A 19,186-nucleotide genomic window follows, 5' to 3' on the forward strand; every position below is an offset into this window, starting at 1 on the left:
TTGGGAGGAGGGTGGAGAGAGCTGAACTTGCAGTACATGAAAGAGTGGAAGAATTTGGGATTCTCAAGAGTAATCTAGGACAGTGGTAATGAAACAGGATCATGAGAAGAGGAAAGAAGGGATAAACCAACAAGAAAACAAAATAGCCATGGGAATAACTTTCTGGTGGAGAGTTAGCCAGAGGATTTTTCGTCATAGGGCATCTAATACTCAATTTGAAGTTGTTTGTGTTGCTGTAATCTCAACCTCATCTTCATTTCCCAAAATTTCATGCCATGTTGAGTCTGTGAACGTTAAGCATGAGGACTGATGTGGTCAATGTACTTTGGAATAGTGGCATTAATCATAAGTTTCCAAGATGCATGCTTAGAGTATGAAACCAAAGAGGACCATGAGCATACAAGCCTCCAGCCCCCACCCCTCCATCCAGGAATTCTCAGAAATCTTGCATAAGACTTTGAGCTGTCATGGAGGGAATTAAGTTTTCGGTTGACTTTATTTGGATCTTAGATATAAGTTTTTAAACCTTTACATGAGAAATGTTTTTTCTCATGTCAAGTAAAATGACATACTAGAAGATGTGCCTTTTTTATCCTGAGACTTTGGGGAACCTCTGAGTCTCCACCAGAGCAGTGTGCTCACTTTTTGAAGGACTGCACTACACTCTTCGTCTTGGTGAGTTGTGCCACACCACTCTTACAATCTGATTTCCACCTCCATTGTCCCATGAACTTGCTGTCACCAAGGTCAATGTTCTGGTAAACACTTTCTAACTCTAGGACTCACTGAGGCATTTTATGCTGCAGAACATGCCTTCCGTAGTGCAGCTCTCTGCTTTACAACACATCTGACTTCTCTCTGCCCTCTCTGATCATACTCAGCCTCTGTCATTCTCCACACTCTTCCTGAGTGACCTTATCCAAACCCCTACCCTTAAATACTATTCATAACACATGACCCACACATCCTTACTTCCAGCACAGATCCCACCCCCACGATTCTAGACCCACACATTCAAATGGACAGGCACCTCAGACACCATGTGTTTTAAATTAAACTCATCTTTCCCCCTCCCAAACCTACTTCTGCTATATTTCCTACCCCGTTTTATGGCATTCTGGACCACCCAGATGGCCCAGCTAGGAATACAAATGTCATGCTAGTCTCCTCTCTTTTGTTGCCCAGTGCCCCCAACCCACCCCCTATAGCTAACTAGTAACCAGTTCTGGGGAGTTTATGCTTTCCTACTCTCTGTTCTATCTGTTCCAGCCTCTTTACACCTACACAGAGTTCATCGTTCAGTCTGCATCACTTCGTTCTTAGATCATTACAGCGGTCTCCTAACTGGTCTTTCCACCACCAGCCTAGGCCTCACTGAATCCATTCTTCTGTTGGTTACAGAAGTCATATTTTTAAAACCTATATAAATATCATGTCACTTCTCCTCTTGAGCTCCTTTGATGCTCCTCTTGGCTTTTCATAATTAAGTCCACATTCCCTAGCTTACACTAAGTTGCTCAGGACAGACCTCTGTGACACTCAGCCCATGTCAGCCTTCTTATTCAGATAAAATTGTACTAGCCTTTAAAAATGAATCTTACAAATACATGCTCTGTAGTTCAGATTGTCATATAATTTGTCTGACAGAAACTTGGTAAACATGACAATTTAATTGGAACCTAATTTCCAGTTTTGGTGTACCACAATGATGCCACACAACTCTAGTCTATGTGGGAGATGGCTTTTTAGCTGTGGTTTGTCAGCCAATGATTTCTTCTAAGGGCTTTTGGAAAAGTTAAAAGTTATAATAGCTAAATAGTAAGGGAAGAGCTGGGACAAACAAAGTGTGTAACACCAGAGACAGGACTAATCAAAATAATCTAAATATCCAACAGTTCTTGAAATTGCTTAAATAAAATAGGATTTTAACGGTATGTAAACTATCTTCTTTTTGAAGAGAAAAAATAGTTATGTATGTGTTCAAATATATATTGAAAAGAATTTTTAAAGATGCACTAGGCCAGGCACAAGTGACTCATGCCTGTAACCCCAGCACTTTGGGAGGCCAAGGCAGGCAGATCACTTAAGGCCAGGACTTCCAGATCAGCCTGGCTAACATGGAGAAACCCCGTCTCTACTAAAAATATTTTTTAAATTAGCCAATCATGGTGGTGCATGCCTGTAATCCCAGCTACTTGAGAGCCTGAGGCATGAGAATCGCTTGAACCTAGAAGGCCTAGGTTGCAGTGAGCCGAGATTGTGCCACTGTACTCCAGCCTGGGTGACAGAGCGAGTCTCAGAAAAATTAAAAAACTAAATAAAAGATATGCACTAAAGAGTTATCAGTTATTCTTCCGTGTGGAGGGGATAATGGGGTTCTTTATGTTCTTTTGTTTATATGTATGTTCTGATTCTTCTTAATGATCACATGCTATTTTAGTTCTAAAAAGAAAAGGACATACAGAATCTACACAATATTTATATTCTTAGTCTACCAAAATTATCAATCCTAGAAAAAAAAAAACTAAAATATTAACTTTTTACCAAATTGGTTTTTACAGAATGACATAAAATCCTGTGGTTTCCAACCATTTTTTATACTAGCCTTTTTCCTCAAATTGAAATGTCTTTCCCAATCCCCACACCCATGAACTTTTTTTTCCTAGCCTGGTCACCTTATTGTTTAAACATTCTGATAGTGTAGGCTGGGAGTGGTGGCTCATGCCTGTACTCCCAGCACTTTGGGAGCCAAGGTGGGCAGATCACAACAAGGTCAGGAGATCGAGACCATCCTGGCTAACACGGTGAAACCCCGTCTGTACCGGAAAAAAAAAATTAGCCAGCCGTGGTGACGGGCGCCTGTAGTCCCAGCTACTCAGGAGGCTGAGACAGAAGAATGGCATGAACCCAGGAGGTGGAGCTTACAGCCGAGATCACGCCACTGCACTCCAGCCTAGACAACAGAGCAAGACTCTGTCTCAAAAAAAAAAAAAAAAAAAATTCAGATAGTGTCACATTCTCTGTGAAGCTTTCCTTGATCCGGAGTCTGCTGTAGATCAGGGATCTATGATAAAACGTGGTTCACAGGCTGAAGCCATCCAACAGTTATTTTTGTACAGCCTGTGAACTAAAAAAATTTTTACACTTCTGGAAAGGTTGGTTTCCTTAAAATTCCCACTACTCTGAGGTAGAAGACACTTTCTAATTCAGCTTGGTCTCCCCAATCTGGAGGAGAGTGCCCTGTCCATAGGAGCCACTTGATAAATAAATGCAGAATGCTTGAAGGAGCAGTGTAAGCTTCCTCCTCACACTAGAATGTAAGTTACATACGGACAGGGGTTCTGTTGCCTTTGCTCACTGTTTACCTCCAGTGTTTGGAAGAGTATCTGGAACACAGCAGGCACTCAGAAAATATCTGTGATTGTTAAGTGCACCAATATTGTTGCCATATTTCTGAGTTTTGTAAGTTTTAGATCAATTAGTAGTCTTTTATATCATACATTTGGCAATTTATGGAAATAAAAGTCCACCTTAAGAGCTTCAGAAAAACAAGGAAGAGGCAGCTTTAACTGTGTCAAGAAAGGAAGTAGTTATGAGATCTTTTCAAGAGCATATTGATTTACCCGTCTTTAGGGCGTCTGCATAAGGACACTGCAGCCTGTAATTACCTCTTCCTTTCACCCAGTGGTAGCAACAGTCTCAGGGCAGGTATTAAATCAAGATCCTGCTGACACCGAGTTATTAAATACTTGTGGCAGCAGGGCTCATGAAGCAAAGGGACTCAGCACCCTGGCTCTGTTTCAAATCAGGATGAGCTGTACTGAGCTGTACTTTTAGAGATTAACATGCCCACATTAATCACAGCCTAAACACTTCATCTGCTCTTGGACAGTGTCTCTCCCAGTGAGTTGAAAGCTCTTTATAGAGGATGAACTAATTAGTTTTCATATCAGCTCTATGAGTTTCCAGGGAGGATGGACCAGGATCCCCGTTCTGTGCTGAATAATGATCATCATAATACTTTGCATGTTTGCAGTACTGGATTCTGAACGCATTGTAGAAATGCTTTTTTCATAATGATAAATGTGCCCGCTTAGAATCTGACCATATTATACTTGTCTTATTATGTGCTTTATCACTTTGTTTCTTAGATTGATGTGAGAGCCTGTATCTTCATTTAAACTTTGTGAAGTCCCTAGTAAGTACATGTTGGTCTCTCTTAAGGCACAGAAAGCCACAATAAGGCAGCTTGTTAAAATGCAAAGGAGAAAACGTATCTCCTCATCACTTGCTTCTGGTGAGAAGGCTTGACCAGTCTCCCCAGCCCAACCAGCTCCTGGTAATACTCATACTAGCCTTTTCCTCTTTATTCAGGAGGGCTACCACATCCCGCTCTTGGGATCTCCACATGGTTTAATCAATGACCCAGTTGATCAGCAAACTTTTGCTCCTCTGCCTCATCAGACTGGAGGTGGAAACTGTTCACCTCTCACAACCCTTTGACTTAGAAGAGCCCTGTCTTCAGGCACACACAGGGTCAGAGGAAGGGAACGCCTGCCTTGGCTTTCTGTTCTAAATTCACACACCTGCACACATACACGCCTTTTAAAAACCTACATTTTACCTTTTATTTCCTTGAACAACAAGAATGAATGTAATTTTGAACACGAGGTGAAAATAGTGACGTCTCTACCAAGGGAAATGAAGAGCTCCACTGTTCTAAGAACAGTAAACCTTGGGAGGTTGAGTCTGGATGGAATAAGAGAGGTACAGTGACACAAAAGGAGCATGAGCTGCACAGTCAGAGACACCAGGTTTACCCTCTCTGTACCTCTGTTTATTCATCTATAAAATTGCAACAGAACCTTTTAATGTTGTTGTGAAAACATGAGACAACTTAGTTCAGAAAATATCAGTCACCTTCCCTCCCTCACACGGAATCAGGGCACCGACTAGCTCATGGGCCACTGGGATCCTTTTTAAGTGATTATGTCAGTTGTTATTCTGTAAGAGAATGGCTGAACAGCAGAAACAGACTCAAAGAACCAGGCTGAAGGACTATGGGAGAGATTTTCTAGTGAAACACAATCTTCTTGATTGGAGATAATCCAAAGCTCTGTATCTGAAGCAAACAATTATTTCCTGGGTGACCCAGAGAGTTTGCCAAGACCACTGTTATAATCTGTAGGACACAAGGATACATCGCTAATCATAGTTAATACAAAGGACTTTAAAGGGACTTATAACTTTCATAAATTAGAGTGGAGCACTAGAGTGAAGTGAAGGTAATTCAATATGTCTTTCTCTTATTTGAATTCAGACACTTCTTGAGTGACAGGGGTAGAAGGATAGCTGGAAAAAAAGCATGTGCCCCATGTCCCCATGTCTATTTTGTGAATGTTGGCATCGTTGTGATTTGTGTAGAGACCCACTAGACTAAGGCTTATCCAAAGAGAGTTCAAAGAGCGACTTGAATCATACTTAGCATCAGCCAAAATGTAGCTTTGAATGTAGGGGTCTTACCTTCCAGTATTCCTCTAGCACTTATTTCCTTCCTACCATGAAACTTCTTTTCAATTTTATTCCTTCAAGAGATCATTCATTTTTATAACAAATGATTAAATCGACATCTGGGTATCTATGGGACTTCTGGAAATATGGAAACATCAGCTCCATCCTGGGTCTAGCATCCACGAATCTAAGATGATAATGACCACATTGGGGATCTTTTCACAACTTTTTATCTCACTTTGAAGAAAGTTCTTACTGGGCACGCTGGCTCACACCTATAATCCCCGTGCTTTGGGAGCCCCGGGTGCGAGGATCTCTTGAGCCCAGGAGTTGGAAACTAGTCTAGGCAACACAGTGAGACCCCGTCTCTACAAAAAAATCAAATTGTTAGCCAGGTGTGGTGGTGCATGCCTGTAGTCCTAGGGACTCCAGAGGCTGAAGCAGAAGGATCAGTGGAGCCTAGGAGTTTGAGGCTGCAGTGAGGTATGATTGCGCCACTGCACTCCAGCCTGGGTAACAGAGCCAGACTCTGTCTCAAAAAAATAAAAAATAAAAAAAATTCTTGCTTGCAGTCCTTTAGAAAGAGATCTGATCAGATTTTCTTGAACAAGAGGAAACAAAGAAAGGCAAATGCTTAGGACCCAAACCCTTTTTGGGTGAGAATGTAATATTTTTTAATATCCAGTAATGTTACATACACACCTGACAGATGTATCAACTCACAGAAAAATATTAGTTTGGCTTTTTAAAAAAAGGGAAAAAACTTCAATATACATTTATCGAGATTACAAAAATCTGACAGATGTATCAAGTCACAGAAAAATATTAGTTTGGCTTAAAAAAAGGGAAAAAACTTCAATCCACATTTATTGAGATTACAAAAATAACAGCACATTTCATGAACTCATTACAAGTCGGAGTTACCAACACATCCAGAGATAGGAAGAGCATCTTTAAGTTAACTGCTTCTTGCCAATACAAATCTCACAACATAAAAAATAAATTTATTTTCATATTTACAGAAGAAACATGCTGATTGTTTCTTAAGATTCTCTTCGGAATTAATGGGCGAGATTATTTTTAAAGTCAGGGATCATTTTGAATTGAAGAAGTTATTTTAGAAACATCTCACAATGCATTTTGTGTAATACCACTGAACAGTTCTGCATCCTCTTCTAAAGATCGTGTTTTTATCGCAGGGCTTCTGGAACTTCCACCTACAAAAATAGCGGATTTTCTCTCAATGAAACAATACATATGATAAGGGAAAAATATCCGTAGGATATGTCTCTAGCAGTATCCTCTGAGAAGAACTCAAGCATAGGTTGATTATTGCTGCATGGTTACAATTTTTGTTACCATGTTATACATTTTATGTTATAAATTAGGTATCAAATCAATCACAACTCTGTGGTAAAATTTTTGACAAGTGGTGAATCCTTTTGGAATTTAGATTATATTCCCTGGTTTTCTTCTTAAGGGAATTGGGACATGTATGTCCTGGAGTGTCTTAAAATGGTCCTGGCCCTTATGTGACTGAGAGGCTGGGAAAGTGGCCCAGACGTTCCTCTCAAATGGAAATGTGCTCACTTTTGTGCCTGCTCCTAATGTTTCAAACTTGGTGTGCTTGCTCTCGCATACTAAAATATTGAAAGTACTGAAGTACTGATAAGTATTGTGAGAGGTGACTTTGGTGCCACCATGCAATGGAGGACAACTCATTGACTGTGCCTGTGCCCCGTGCCTGTTCTCTGGTTACTTACCCGCTTTAGCTGTTTTATGCTGCTTCCCCGAATTGCTTCCATGAGATTCTCATGAGCTGATCTCTGTGGGGTAGAAGGTCGGGAACTGTCTTCCGTTTTCTTCTCTTGCACTGACCTCAGAGAATTTTTTATTTCCTTTAGGATATTGTTTGGCTGTTTCTTGACCTTTTTCCCTTTTTTCTTTTTCTGTCCATTTTGTAATGCCCGTTGGGCACTCTCCTGTTGTTTGATGACTTCTGCAATGTTTCTGGTAATGAGCTTTTTCTCTGGGAGTGGAGGAGGGGGAGGAGGAGGAGGAGGTGGTGGCAGCCTTTGGGAAGAAGGAGGGGGAGGGGGAGGGGGAGGAGGAGGAGGGGGAGGAGGAGGAGGTGTGGCCACAGGAGACAGAGGACGGCTCCTCACAGTCCGGACCTTTTTGGAGAGTTTTGGGGATGACCAGGGTGAGTGCCTGGGAGACACATAAGGTGAAGAGCTAGGTGTTCCTCTTTGCCAGACTTTGGTCCTAAGATTGGGTCCTCCATCATATCCCTCCTGCTGTTTTTGCTCCTGCAAACGTTTTTGCCTCTGTTTATCCATATTTCTTGTCAAAATGCTCGTCATGCTCATTCTTGGTCCTGGGAGCTCAAAATGGTATCCCAGCCTCAGCAGCGTCGTGTTCTCCTTCAGCAGCTTGACAATCTCCATTTCCACCTGGCTGCCCATGATGTGCCTCTGGTTGTGGAAACGCAGCTCGGTGAGCACCGTGTTGTGCTGCAGAGCTCTCATGATGGCCAGGATTCCCTTTCCTGTTATGAAGTTGGAATCGACGTTTATATTGGTGATGTGCTCATTGACTTTGAGCATCTCCGCAATGGCCATGGCCGCACTATCGTCGGCATGCGTGTTGGCCAGACTGAACGTCTTCACCACAGTGTTGTCCTTGAGGGCTTCAGCAAAGCGGGTAAGTGTCTGTGTTGTGATGTTCTCAATGTTGTTCAGGTTGACTTCTGTGGTGTCAGGGTCATTGCTTTTAATCTTGTCCAAAGCGTCCTCAATCACTGTAGGATTTCCACAAGGGTGAATGGCAGCTGGGGACTCTGTGTTTCTTCCATTGCTGCCGTTGGTCAAATTTATGTTCTCTATTTGACTTTTAAATATCTTTGGCTTAGAGTTATCAGAATTGACACTATCATAATTTACAGTTCCATTAATCCCTTTTGCAGTTTCAATTGTTCTTTCCTCTTCCTCGCTGTCTTCTTCCTCCTCTTCCTCCTGGGACTCCTCCTCCTCCTCTGTATACACTTCCTCAGAAACCTCACTGTTACTTTCAGTAAAGATAAGCTCTTCCTCACTTTCCTCTTTGTCTTCTGCAACCTAAAGAGTATGATATCATCGTTAAGCTTCTTAAAAATGATATCATTTTTAAGTACATTTTTTAACTTGCAAAAGTAGCACATGGCAAGTGACATAAGTTTATAAGGAAAAAAGTTAACAGTCCTCTGCTTCTGATCTGTCTAGTTCTCATGACCAAGGCTGACATTTTATTGCAATAAAGAGCAATAGCTTTTTCTACAAAATTTCTCTTGTTTTCTGCAGAATATCCAGAATTCAACTTATTGAATAAAATTATATAATCATTTTGCCAATCTGAACAAATAAATCAGAACTTCAGCTTTGGAAAACCTTGATAAATTTGTCCACCTCCTGAGGACCGACTCTTACTGATTAACTCTCCATTTACTTACAATGTAGCAAATTCAGCCCTCCCTTCTGGAATCACTCTGTCCTTTCTTATTTCTCCATCTCAAGCAATCAAATGACAACAAAAATACAGAATATGTTAATGAGTTCCCCTTTTTAATGCTCAAAAATTCCCAAATTTGCCATCCATAGCAGATGTGACAGAAGCCAACCACTCTCTACCAGGCCTTGCCTCAGTGTAGACAGAAGCAGAGCTGTCATTTGCTCCTCCAGCATTTATCTGCCTCTGCGGTAGAGCCGGCACAGGGATTCAGAGACTCTCTGAATCACCTGAGAGCTGCCTCTGTAGCTGTCCCTTATCTGGGCAAGGGAAGTCTAAAGGCAGGGCTGCTGCTCAGGACAGCAGGAGGTCAAAATCCAGTTCGATGCAGAGGAAACATTCAGGTCACCCTTTTGGGAAGCTCACCTTGAAACCTCCATCTAGTCCAGGGTTAAATGAGACAGACAGCAGAAGACCAGGTGGGAAAGGTAATCACCCTTGACACCCACTAGATTCTAATCAGTAAAGTGGATGGAACAGCAGAGAACAGTAGAAAATCTTGAAGCAAGCCATTGCCCCAGCTTGATGATCTTAAATTATTTAGCATGTATCAATTATGAAAGGCTTTCAGACAAACACAATTTCATTCTATTTTTGTCTTTCCTGTTTACAAGACTTGCTGTACAAAGAAGCCCAAGTGACCCTTTGTTTCTCTTTTTCTTGCTATCTTTTCTGATTTTTACAAAAATAAATGTCTAGAAATTGCTGACAGAGTCTGATTTTTTTCTCCTACTGTCTTTTTAGTCCTTTCTCTTTATCTTTTCTGCAGCCCTGAGACCCTGCCCTGTCCTCCAAGCCCTGATTCTTCTCTCTATATTGGCAACTTTTTTCTCACCCCAAGGGTGCCCGCTGCCTGAGGCATGTGGATCTAGCTTTGGAAAACACTGCACTTGTCTCCAGGCTTGTTTGCCCAGTTGCTGTCACAAAATAGCCTCCAGTTATCCACTCTTTGGAGTGGCAGGCACCAAGCGATGGCCTGGGGAAGGGGTCAGCCACTCCTGGGATGACTTGTCCAGTCTTAATTTACTCCCTTTTACTCCCTTCTTGAGGAGCAGAGAGGGAGAGAGACAGATACTCTGTGTGTCTGCGTGTGTGTGTGTGTGAGAGAGAGAGAGAGAGAAAGGTTTGGTGGCAGCTGGCTGCAAGTCGCACTGCAACAACATAAGAAAAAGAGTGTGGCTCTAGCCAAGTCTGCGGGCATATGCGAGGGGAGAGAGGAAGCCTTCCCTGTCCAGCAGTGAAACAAATTGATTAACCCGAGAAGGAAAGAATTGTGGGCTGACTTCTCCTCATCCCCATTCCACTCCAAATTCCTTATAATTCTAGTCCCTGTAAAGCTATGTGTGTTCATGTGTTTGTATGTATTTTTAGCTGTTTTAGTATTTGGAGGAAAGGGGCCTGTCTCAAAATCCAAGGTATACAGCCTTGTATGACACCATTACATTTCATTCCCTTTGGTTTTTTTAAAGACCCTCTGGCTCTATCTGCAAGATCTGTTTTCCCCTCGTAATGTACCTGGACAGGTAATACCTGAAACTGTGAGTTGTCATTAGGCATCTAAATGATAGCTCTCCCAGAAAGCCTTCTTTGACATCCCCTCCAATTATCCCTCCGATACATTCCTGTAGCATTGTACTCGCCCCCAATAAAGTACCTGTCACTCTTTATTTTGGTCACTTGTTTTCCCCAGCAGACAGTTAGCTGTTGAGAGCAGTGGACCATGTCTGCTTTGCTCACCTAGTACAGTGCTTAGCATGTAGTAGGAGCTCAATAATTATTTGTTTACCGAATGGCTCTAAGTTAACATTGGTTAACCACAGATGAGAGTTAGGACTAGACACAGGAAAAAGGTGACAAGCTCTCTCAGTTTGCCTGAGTGCGAAGGGTTCCCTAGGATTTTAGGCATGAAATCTAGACAGTCCCGGACAATCTGAGATGATTAGTCACCCTAGGTGGGGGACATCTGCAGAAAGAAGAACAGAAGGGGAAAATGTGTCTACAGAGGTGAGGTGAAGGGATGCAAAAAACAGACTTTGCTTACTTTATAAAATATTCTGTCCCTAGGGCGCCTGTTTTATGACAGATTTCCTATATGCCACTGCTTTGGCATTAACGCTGATTATTTGAAGAATGGAGGTGGGAAGGAGGGTGTAGAATGAGGAGGTGGGAGATGAGATGTCAAGGGACTGGACAAGGAGAAGGGGAATGTTAGCAAACTTAGAAAACAAATCAGGTAATAAGAAGAGTGGCGGTTCGTTTCTCCTGATCACCTCCCTATTATGTACGTACATATCACATTCAAAGTATGTGTTAATTGACTGCTTATGTTATTGGTAAGTCTTTTTTTTTTTTTTTTTTGAGACGGAGTCTCGCTCTGCCGCCCAGGCTGGAGTGCTGTGGCCGGATCTCAGCTCACTGCAAGCTCCGCCTCCCGGGTTCACGTCATTCTCCTGCCTCAGCCTTCCGAGTAGCTGGGACTACAGGCGCCCGCCACGTCGCCCGGCTAGTTTTTTGTATTTTTAGTAGAGACGGGGTTTCACCGTGTTAGCCAGGATCGTCTCGATCTCCTGACCTCGTGATCCGCCCGTCTCGGCCTCCCAAAGTGCTGGGATTACAGGCTTGAGCCACCGCGCCCGGCCTGTTATTGGTAAGTCTTATGGTACACAGTAGGCTATTAGTAGTTAAGGTTTGGGGGAGTCAAAAGTTATACATGAATTTTGGATGCTGCAGGGGCAGGAGTTGGTTGGTCTGACCCCCATGTTGTTCAGGAGGTAACTGTAGTTGAGCGGTTCTTAAGTTTTACTGTGTGTCATAATCACCTGTGAGAGCACCAATTGTTGGGCCCCATCCCCAGAGTGTCTCATTCATCAGATTGAGGGGAGCGCTATAATTTGCAGTTCTAAGAAGATCCCAGGTAATGCTGATGCTGCTGACTAGGCACCCACAATTTTGAAATGTTCTTTAATTTTCAGGTCTATGTAATTAACAATTCTATTAACCTCTAATGAATTTCTTAACCTCGCCTTGTCTCAGTTCTCCAGTGCAGAAAGTTAAGAATGAAGTGACATAATGGGAGAAACTCATTGGCACCTGTGCTGAGATTTAACCACTGTCAATAGGGAAGCTAGACCATTGGGATTCTGGGGTCCCTGGGAGCTCCAATGTGGCCTAAGTTTGTGTAAGCCCAGGTGGGCAGAAAGGCTGCAGTTCAACAGGTGTTGCATCTGCTTTTTGTAAGCCTTTACAGAGCCAGCCGCCTGATAATCAATCAAGACCCTCCGCTCCTTCTCAGGGTCCCTACTTTACGGCTCTTCGCTTATGCATCTACCTTGCTCCCCCAGCCACCCCACAGCTGTATGAAGAGTTTTCCTGTTGTGGGAATTGGATTTGCACCCTCCATCAGCAAGCTCCTGCTCATCACGCCTTGCAACTACAGAGAGCTGGCCAGCAGGGAAAGTACTGGGAGAAAAGTTAACTAGCCTAGAAAGAAACTGAAGTTCATCAACACAGCAGCCTCTCTAACTGAGCTAATAAGCCATTAGCAGGGATCAGCAAAACCTTTGGCAGGATCAGGTGGGTTCGTCCGGCTGACGACAGGTTTTGCCCTTTGCTTCCACCACTATCACACATTGTGACATTAAAAAGTCTTTGTTGGGTTATTGATATACTGGTTGTATAGCCTGGATATTCTGAGACAGTTTTATTCTTTTTTTTGTCTTTTTTTTAATGAGACAAGGTTTCGGTTTGTGGCTCAGGCTGAGTGCAGTGGCACAACCGTAGCTCACTGCAGCCTCAACTTCCCATGCTGAAGCCATCCTCCCACCTCAGCCTCCTGAGCAGCTGGGACTACCACTTGCTAATGTTCCACCACACCCAGCTATTTTTTTTTGTTTGTGTGTTTGTTTTAGAGATGAGCTCTTACTATTTGCCAGAGCTGGTCTTGAACTCCTAGGCTCAAGTGATTCCCCTGACTCAGCCTCCCAAAAAAGTGTTGGGATTACAGGCGTGAGCCACCATACCCGGCCAGTTTTATTAGAGAGTTTAAAATAATTGTGATAATAATGTTATTATTATTTTGACACTCATTATCACATCAAAGAAAAAAAATTCCCTCTTAAAACAATGGTTGTGGAGGAATTGACCTGCCCAAGTACTGACTTGTATGTGTCCTTCCTTCTAACACATCCCTTCTAGCTGCTCAATACCATGGCCTTGGCAGACCCTGGCCGGATCCCAGTGGCCCTTCCTGCAATGATTGACATGGACAAAACTCACACATATCTTGCTGCAATTGTGGCCCACATAACCCTATCATCAAGATCATCTAACAGCCCTAGATTAGTACTGTGGAAGTCTTGCCATTGGCTTTAGGCCATTTTGACTTTAGATGATTCTAACAGAGTGCAAGGATTTTAAACTGTTTCTCCTGACCTCTGTTCTTCCATAATTCCGGAAGAATTTTTTTTTGTTATATGGACACTTTATTATCATTACTATTTTCCCAGAGAATAGTAGTCTTTTGGACTTCCTGCTGGTAATGACTCATTTGGCAAATTCAAAGTAACTGTTTACTGGGCAGTACACAAGAGATTCACAGACCTGAGCTCTGATATAAGCACATTTACTAATCTCAGGATCACCATCGTAAAGGAGACAGAAATCTTAAAGATCATCTGTGCTGCCCCTGAGTCCTCAGATGGATTTCAGGATGTGTTATCATTTTGAAATTCTATGCAAAAGTTGTGTATTTTGCACAAACCCAGGGCTATTTTAAGACGGTTCATAACTTATCAAAATTTCAAAGGGGTTCTTGATTCACAAAAGAAACACTGTCTCTAACTCCCTCGATGTCCAGAGGGAAAGCGAACCCTGAAGTGATTGTTCAAGGTCTAACAACATGGGAACAGAGCAGGGACTCGTAACAAGGCCCCGTGACTCTCAGTGTCATGTACTTCCCACCACCCCACACTTCTTGGTGTTGGAACAGAACTATTTCACCATAGCTACTATCACAGTCAAAGCAACCAGCGTTCCCACTTTTGTCTTTATAGGAGAGAATAAATGTACTTAACTGAAAAAAAAATGTATACATGCTATACGTACATATATATCTTAGGAACATTACCAACTTATAGCTCCAACAAGACTTATGTTTGGCAAAATATTGAATCCCATAGACTGGTTGTGAATTATTTTCCTCTTGAGCTTTCTATTTGTAATCAAAGAGCCCCAATTAAGAATTTTACATATTATGATCCATTGGGTGACCATAGCATTTACATGATTATTTCAGCCTGAAAAATTATTTAGTAGCAAGTATAAATGGGTTCTAGAAAAATTCAAGTGATTAGAATTGAGAAGTTAGGGAAAACAAGTGTCTAGGTTTGGGATGGGGTGATGGGGAGGTGGGGTTAGCCGATGAAAAGTCCCGAAAGCCTACCTTTCCACATTCCCCCAGTCTCTCCTTCTCCAAGAGTTTTTGGGACTCCTTTTCCCAATAGGCCATCAGTGCCTCTCTGCTGAACGTCCCTGTGGGGGTTTTCTCAGTCAGGCTCTTCTGCCTTAGCCCCACGGGAAGGTTGCGGTCAGGTTCGATGTCTTCCAACTCTCTCTCTAGCTCCTTCAGCTCCTCAGCTGACAGGGAGGCGAGGAGTTCATCCTCATCGATGGATTCATATTTACTGAGTCCTCTTCGGTATCCAAAGGTAGACATGGTCCCTGCTTTGTCAGACCCAGAAGGAGCTTGAAGGACCAGGCATTCAAGGCAGCCAGAAGCAGGCAGGGAGGCAAGTGGCAGACTGGTCAACAACTGGTGCTAGGAGTGGCTGCGGGAGCCTTTTAAGAGTGGTGATACAGGGCTGTGACAATGCAGAGAGGGGTGAAAGCATGGGCTGTTTTAAGCATCAGACGTCAGCTAGACATTTGAACACAAAGAATGTCACCTCGGTGGTGGATGGAGGTCTCAGAACCAGTGGGGATTATTAACATACTGGCCAGGGCCATATTTAGCTGAGCCCGATAGCTCCTGAGGACAGGCAGAGAGTGTTTCAGATAAGGAGTAACATAGTTCTTCTCACTTTGTATTCAAACAACAAGGGAATAACATTTATTTTGAAAATGACTTGCCGCCACCACCATGGCCATGAAAAGATTTTTTCATTATAATCTTAGGGTTGAGAAATGTCTCCACAGTACTCCATGGGTAGTTGTTCTGGTTCTTCTATAAACATACTGTGGGTGCTACTGATGGGGACAGAAGGTCATAATAATATAATATTTCATAATTTTATTGTACTTTGCAGTTTACAAAGCACTTTAATACGTTTTTCTAATCATAAATCCTGTGAGATGAATAACATGATTCTCATTTATAGATGTTGGCAACTGAGGCATTGAGAGATTAAGTGAAACATCAGAAGTCAGAGAGCTGAAAGTACAGAGAGGTATCTTTCTCCACTGAACGAAATGCTTCCTCCTTCTCACCATGATTACTAGTGAAAAACTAGACTTGCAAATAAAACTCTAAAAAGACAAACAATAGTATTGGGTATAATTTGTTAACGACTGACACTATGCCATTCCAGTGCTAAGCATTATCTCCTTTAATTCCACAATCCTGTAAGGGGTACATTAGTGCCCATACTTTACTAGTACACACTCAGAGAGGTTAAGTTACTAGCACAGGAGCACAAAGCTAAGAAGTAAGACAGCCAGAATCTGAGCCCAGATTTGTACCTGGCCTGAAAATGGAAGAGATGTTAATTTGAAATTATATATACAACTTGATCAGTATGTATTATATACATATGCAACAAATTTTCTTATGTACTCCATACATTTGCACAAATTAAAAAAAGAAAGTATATATGACCGTTTTGTTATATATATGTTAAAATAAACCCATAGTTTGTAGGACTTCATAAATATACCATTTTATAGATATGTAAAATCTATTAAAATATTAATGCAAACAAAAATACATTTATCAATACATGTATAGTACGTGATATTCTGATTATACCTTCAGCAGCTGGTGAATATTTGGGTTGTTTCTAGTTTTGGGTTCCTAGCTTTTATCTATGAATACAGTTTCTATGAACATTTACATGCAGTGTTTGAGTGACCTCAGGTTTTCATTTATTTTGAGTAGCTATATGGGAGCAGAATTACTGGGTTATATGATAAATTTACTTTTTAAGAAACTGTAAAAATCTGTTTTCCAAAATGGCTGCACCAATTTACATTCCCATCAACGATGAATGAGAGTTCCAGTTTCTTGACATCCTCACCTATTATTGATTGTCTTTCTATTATAGTCATTTTAGAGGGTGTCAAATGATAGTTTTAATTTTCATTTCCCTAGTAACTAATGATGTTCATCATTTCATGTGTTTATTGGCCATCTTATATCTTCTTTGGTGAAAATATTTATTCAAATCTTACCTCCCCCTTTAAAAAAAATTTTTTTTTGAGACAGGGTCTTGCTCAGTCACTCAGGCCGGAGTGCAGTGGAGTGATCATAGCTCACTGCAGCCTCAATCTGTCACTTATGTCCATTTTAAAATTGGGTTAATTATCTCCTTATTATTGAGTTGTAAGAATCTTTATATATTCTGGAGACAAATATTTTATTAGGTGTATGTTTGTTTTATTCTGGAGCTTGTCTTTTGGTTCATTTTGAAGAGCAAACTTTTTAAATTTTGGTGAAGTCCAAGTCCAATTTATCAATTTTTTTCTTGTATTGTTTGGTGTTATAGTTAAGAAATATTTTTCTGGCCGTGCATGGTGGCTCATGCCTGTAATTCCAGTGCTCTGGGAGGTTGAGGTGGGCAGATCACTTGAGCCCAGGAGTTCAAGACCAGCCTGGCCAACATGGCAAAACCCTGTCTCTACTAAACATAAAAAAATTGGCTGAGCATGGTGACAGATGCCTATAATCCCAGCTACTCCAGAGGCTGAGGTGGGAGAATCATTTGAACCCAGGAGGCAGAGGTTACAGTGAGCCAAGATGGCACCACTGCCCTCTAGCCTAAGTGACAGAGCAATACTCTGTCTCACAAAAAGAAAAAAGAAAAAAGAAAATTTTTGTCTAACCCAAGGTCACAGAGACTTACTCATATTTTCTTCTGAAAGTTGTATAGTTTTAGGTTTATTTAGGTTTCCTACCCATTTTGGCTTATTTGTATGTATATATTCATCTTTTTTATTTTTTATTTTTTATTTTTTAAAGGTATATATTCATCTTTTTTATTTTTTATTTTTTAGGCAGGGTCTGACTCTGTTGCCCAGGCTGGAGTGTAATGGCACTATTGCACTCCATAGCTCACTGTAGCCTCTACCTTTTGGGCTCCGGTGATCCTCCCACCACCGCCTTCGAGTAGCTGGGACTACAGACGGCAAGCCACTACGCCCAGTTACTATTTTTTTATTTTTTGTAGAAATAGTGTTTTGCCATGTTGCTCAGGCTGGTTTCAAACTCATGGACTCAAGTGCTGCCCCCGCCACAGCATCCCAAAGTGCTAGAACTACAGGTGTGAGTGACAACACCTGGCCCAAATATATCTTTTTGCACACAGATATTCAATTGTCGTAGCACCATTTGTTGAAAAAACTATCCTTTCCTCTATTGAATTACCTTGGCACCTTTATGGAAAATTAACTGACAATAAATACAAGGGTTTATTTCCAGACAGTCAATTCTGTTCTGTTAATCTATATATCTATTCTTATGCAATATCGCATGGTCTTAATTACTGTAGTTTTATAATAAGTTTTGAAATCAGGATGTGCATAAGTCTATCTGACTTTGCTGTCTTGTGAGAATGTTTTGGGTAACTATTTTGATCTTAACTCATTATGGTATTCTGCTCCAAAAATAACTATGACACTTCAGTGATGCTAATGGAAGAGATGATTATCGAATTAGAAGTAATGAGTTCATTTTTTTTTTTTTTTACATCCTGTAGCATATGCTTTTGGGTAACCTCAGCTCAGCGAGGGCCCATCTTTTTTATTTGAAAGGGTTTGATTTTTGGCAATGACATCAAGTCATGATAGCCAGATCTGATGCATAAGATGAGTCATTCAGATGTAGTATCACATTGTAGGTAAAAAGATGAATAAGGATTACAACCATGTAAAAATCGATGTGCTTTTGGGAAATAAAGAAGAAAAGATGTCTAAATGATAGCATGAGCTCATTCTTTCAACAATTATATATTGGCCACATGTAATATGTTGACTACTGTGCAAGTTTTAGGGTATATAAATATGTGCAAAGAAACACTGGAATTGTGTTTTACCCTGTCTCTCTCATGTTTGTAATCGTTCTGTAACATCTTTTTTTTTTTTTTTTTTTTTTTTTTTTTTTTTTTTGCTGATTTTTACTGGACAATTGACAAAATACATATTACATGCCAGATTCTAATTTAGTTGCTTGGGTTAGAGAAGTCAACACAATCAACAAAGTTCCTTCCTCTGTAGAGCTTACATTCTAATTGGGAGAGACAGACAATATCTAGACAAACATGTAAATATAGAACATATTAGATAGAAGTTCTTTGGAGAAAACTAGAGCAGGGTAAAAGGGAAGGAAGATTATGGGGGTAAAATTTCATCTAGGAAGATCTCTGTAGTAAGGTAACATTTGAACATAGACCTGGGCTCAATACATGCAGACTATAATATACAGTTAGTATTCAGATATTTTAGAATCACAGATTATCAGATTTCAAAAGGACTTTGAAATACATGAATTTTCTATCACTTCTATATGTGATCATCTGGTGTTTGCTTGGACATCTTCAGTGAAAATAGCACATCTTCAAAAGCTCACTTCATTGTTGGATGACTCAAATCTTCAGAAAAACCTTTTTATTGCTTTGAAACTAGTCTCTTGAAAAATCAACGTATTTTAAATTTTGTCATTGGAACAACCCAGAATATCGTCTCACATGGATTTCTGCCCCCCCCCCCCCCCCCAAATCTTACGTTTCCCATGAGTGACTCTGAAATGGCTCCAAAAGAGAAGGCTTAATGCCTTTTGTTTGTTTTTGTGTGTGTTTTTGCTATGTGGCAGCTTCACTGGAAAAGACCATTATGGTCTCTCAAAGACATTACCTTAAAAACAGTA

At 41.1% G+C, this 19,186-nt stretch overlaps 1 protein-coding gene across 1 annotated transcript; it reads right to left on the bottom strand.

Annotated features, from left to right (window-relative positions):
- Window positions 1–6,160: 6,160 nt before the first annotated feature.
- On the bottom strand, window positions 6,161–14,919 carry LMOD2 (leiomodin 2). Its single transcript, XM_033193304.1, has 3 exons — window positions 14,495–14,919; window positions 7,275–8,627; window positions 6,161–6,728 (listed from the first exon to the last, which is right to left on the bottom strand). The coding sequence occupies exons 1-3, from the start codon at window positions 14,765–14,767 to the stop codon at window positions 6,702–6,704; spliced, it is 1,653 nt and encodes a 550-aa protein (XP_033049195.1). The 5' UTR covers window positions 14,768–14,919; the 3' UTR covers window positions 6,161–6,701.
- Window positions 14,920–19,186: the final 4,267 nt, after the last annotated feature.

The sequence above is a fragment of the Trachypithecus francoisi genome, unplaced genomic scaffold, assembly GCF_009764315.1.
Source record: "Trachypithecus francoisi isolate TF-2019V2 unplaced genomic scaffold, Tfra_2.0 Lachesis_group4, whole genome shotgun sequence".
NCBI lineage: Eukaryota > Metazoa > Chordata > Mammalia > Primates > Cercopithecidae > Trachypithecus > Trachypithecus francoisi.

What these genes read in the sequence shown, in the direction of transcription:
- LMOD2 (XM_033193304.1), bottom strand. Translation starts at nt 14,767, where the DNA reads ATGTCTACCTTTGGATACCGAAGAGGACTCAGTAAATATGAATCCATC. An exon ending in GACTGGGGGAATGTGGAAAG is followed by an intron (nt 8,628 to 14,494) that starts GTAGGCTTTCGG and finishes CATACTCTTTAG; the next exon opens with GTTGCAGAAGACAAAGAGGA. An exon ending in GCATAAAACAGCTAAAGCGG is followed by an intron (nt 6,729 to 7,274) that starts GTAAGTAACCAG and finishes CTATTTTTGTAG; the next exon opens with GTGGAAGTTCCAGAAGCCCT.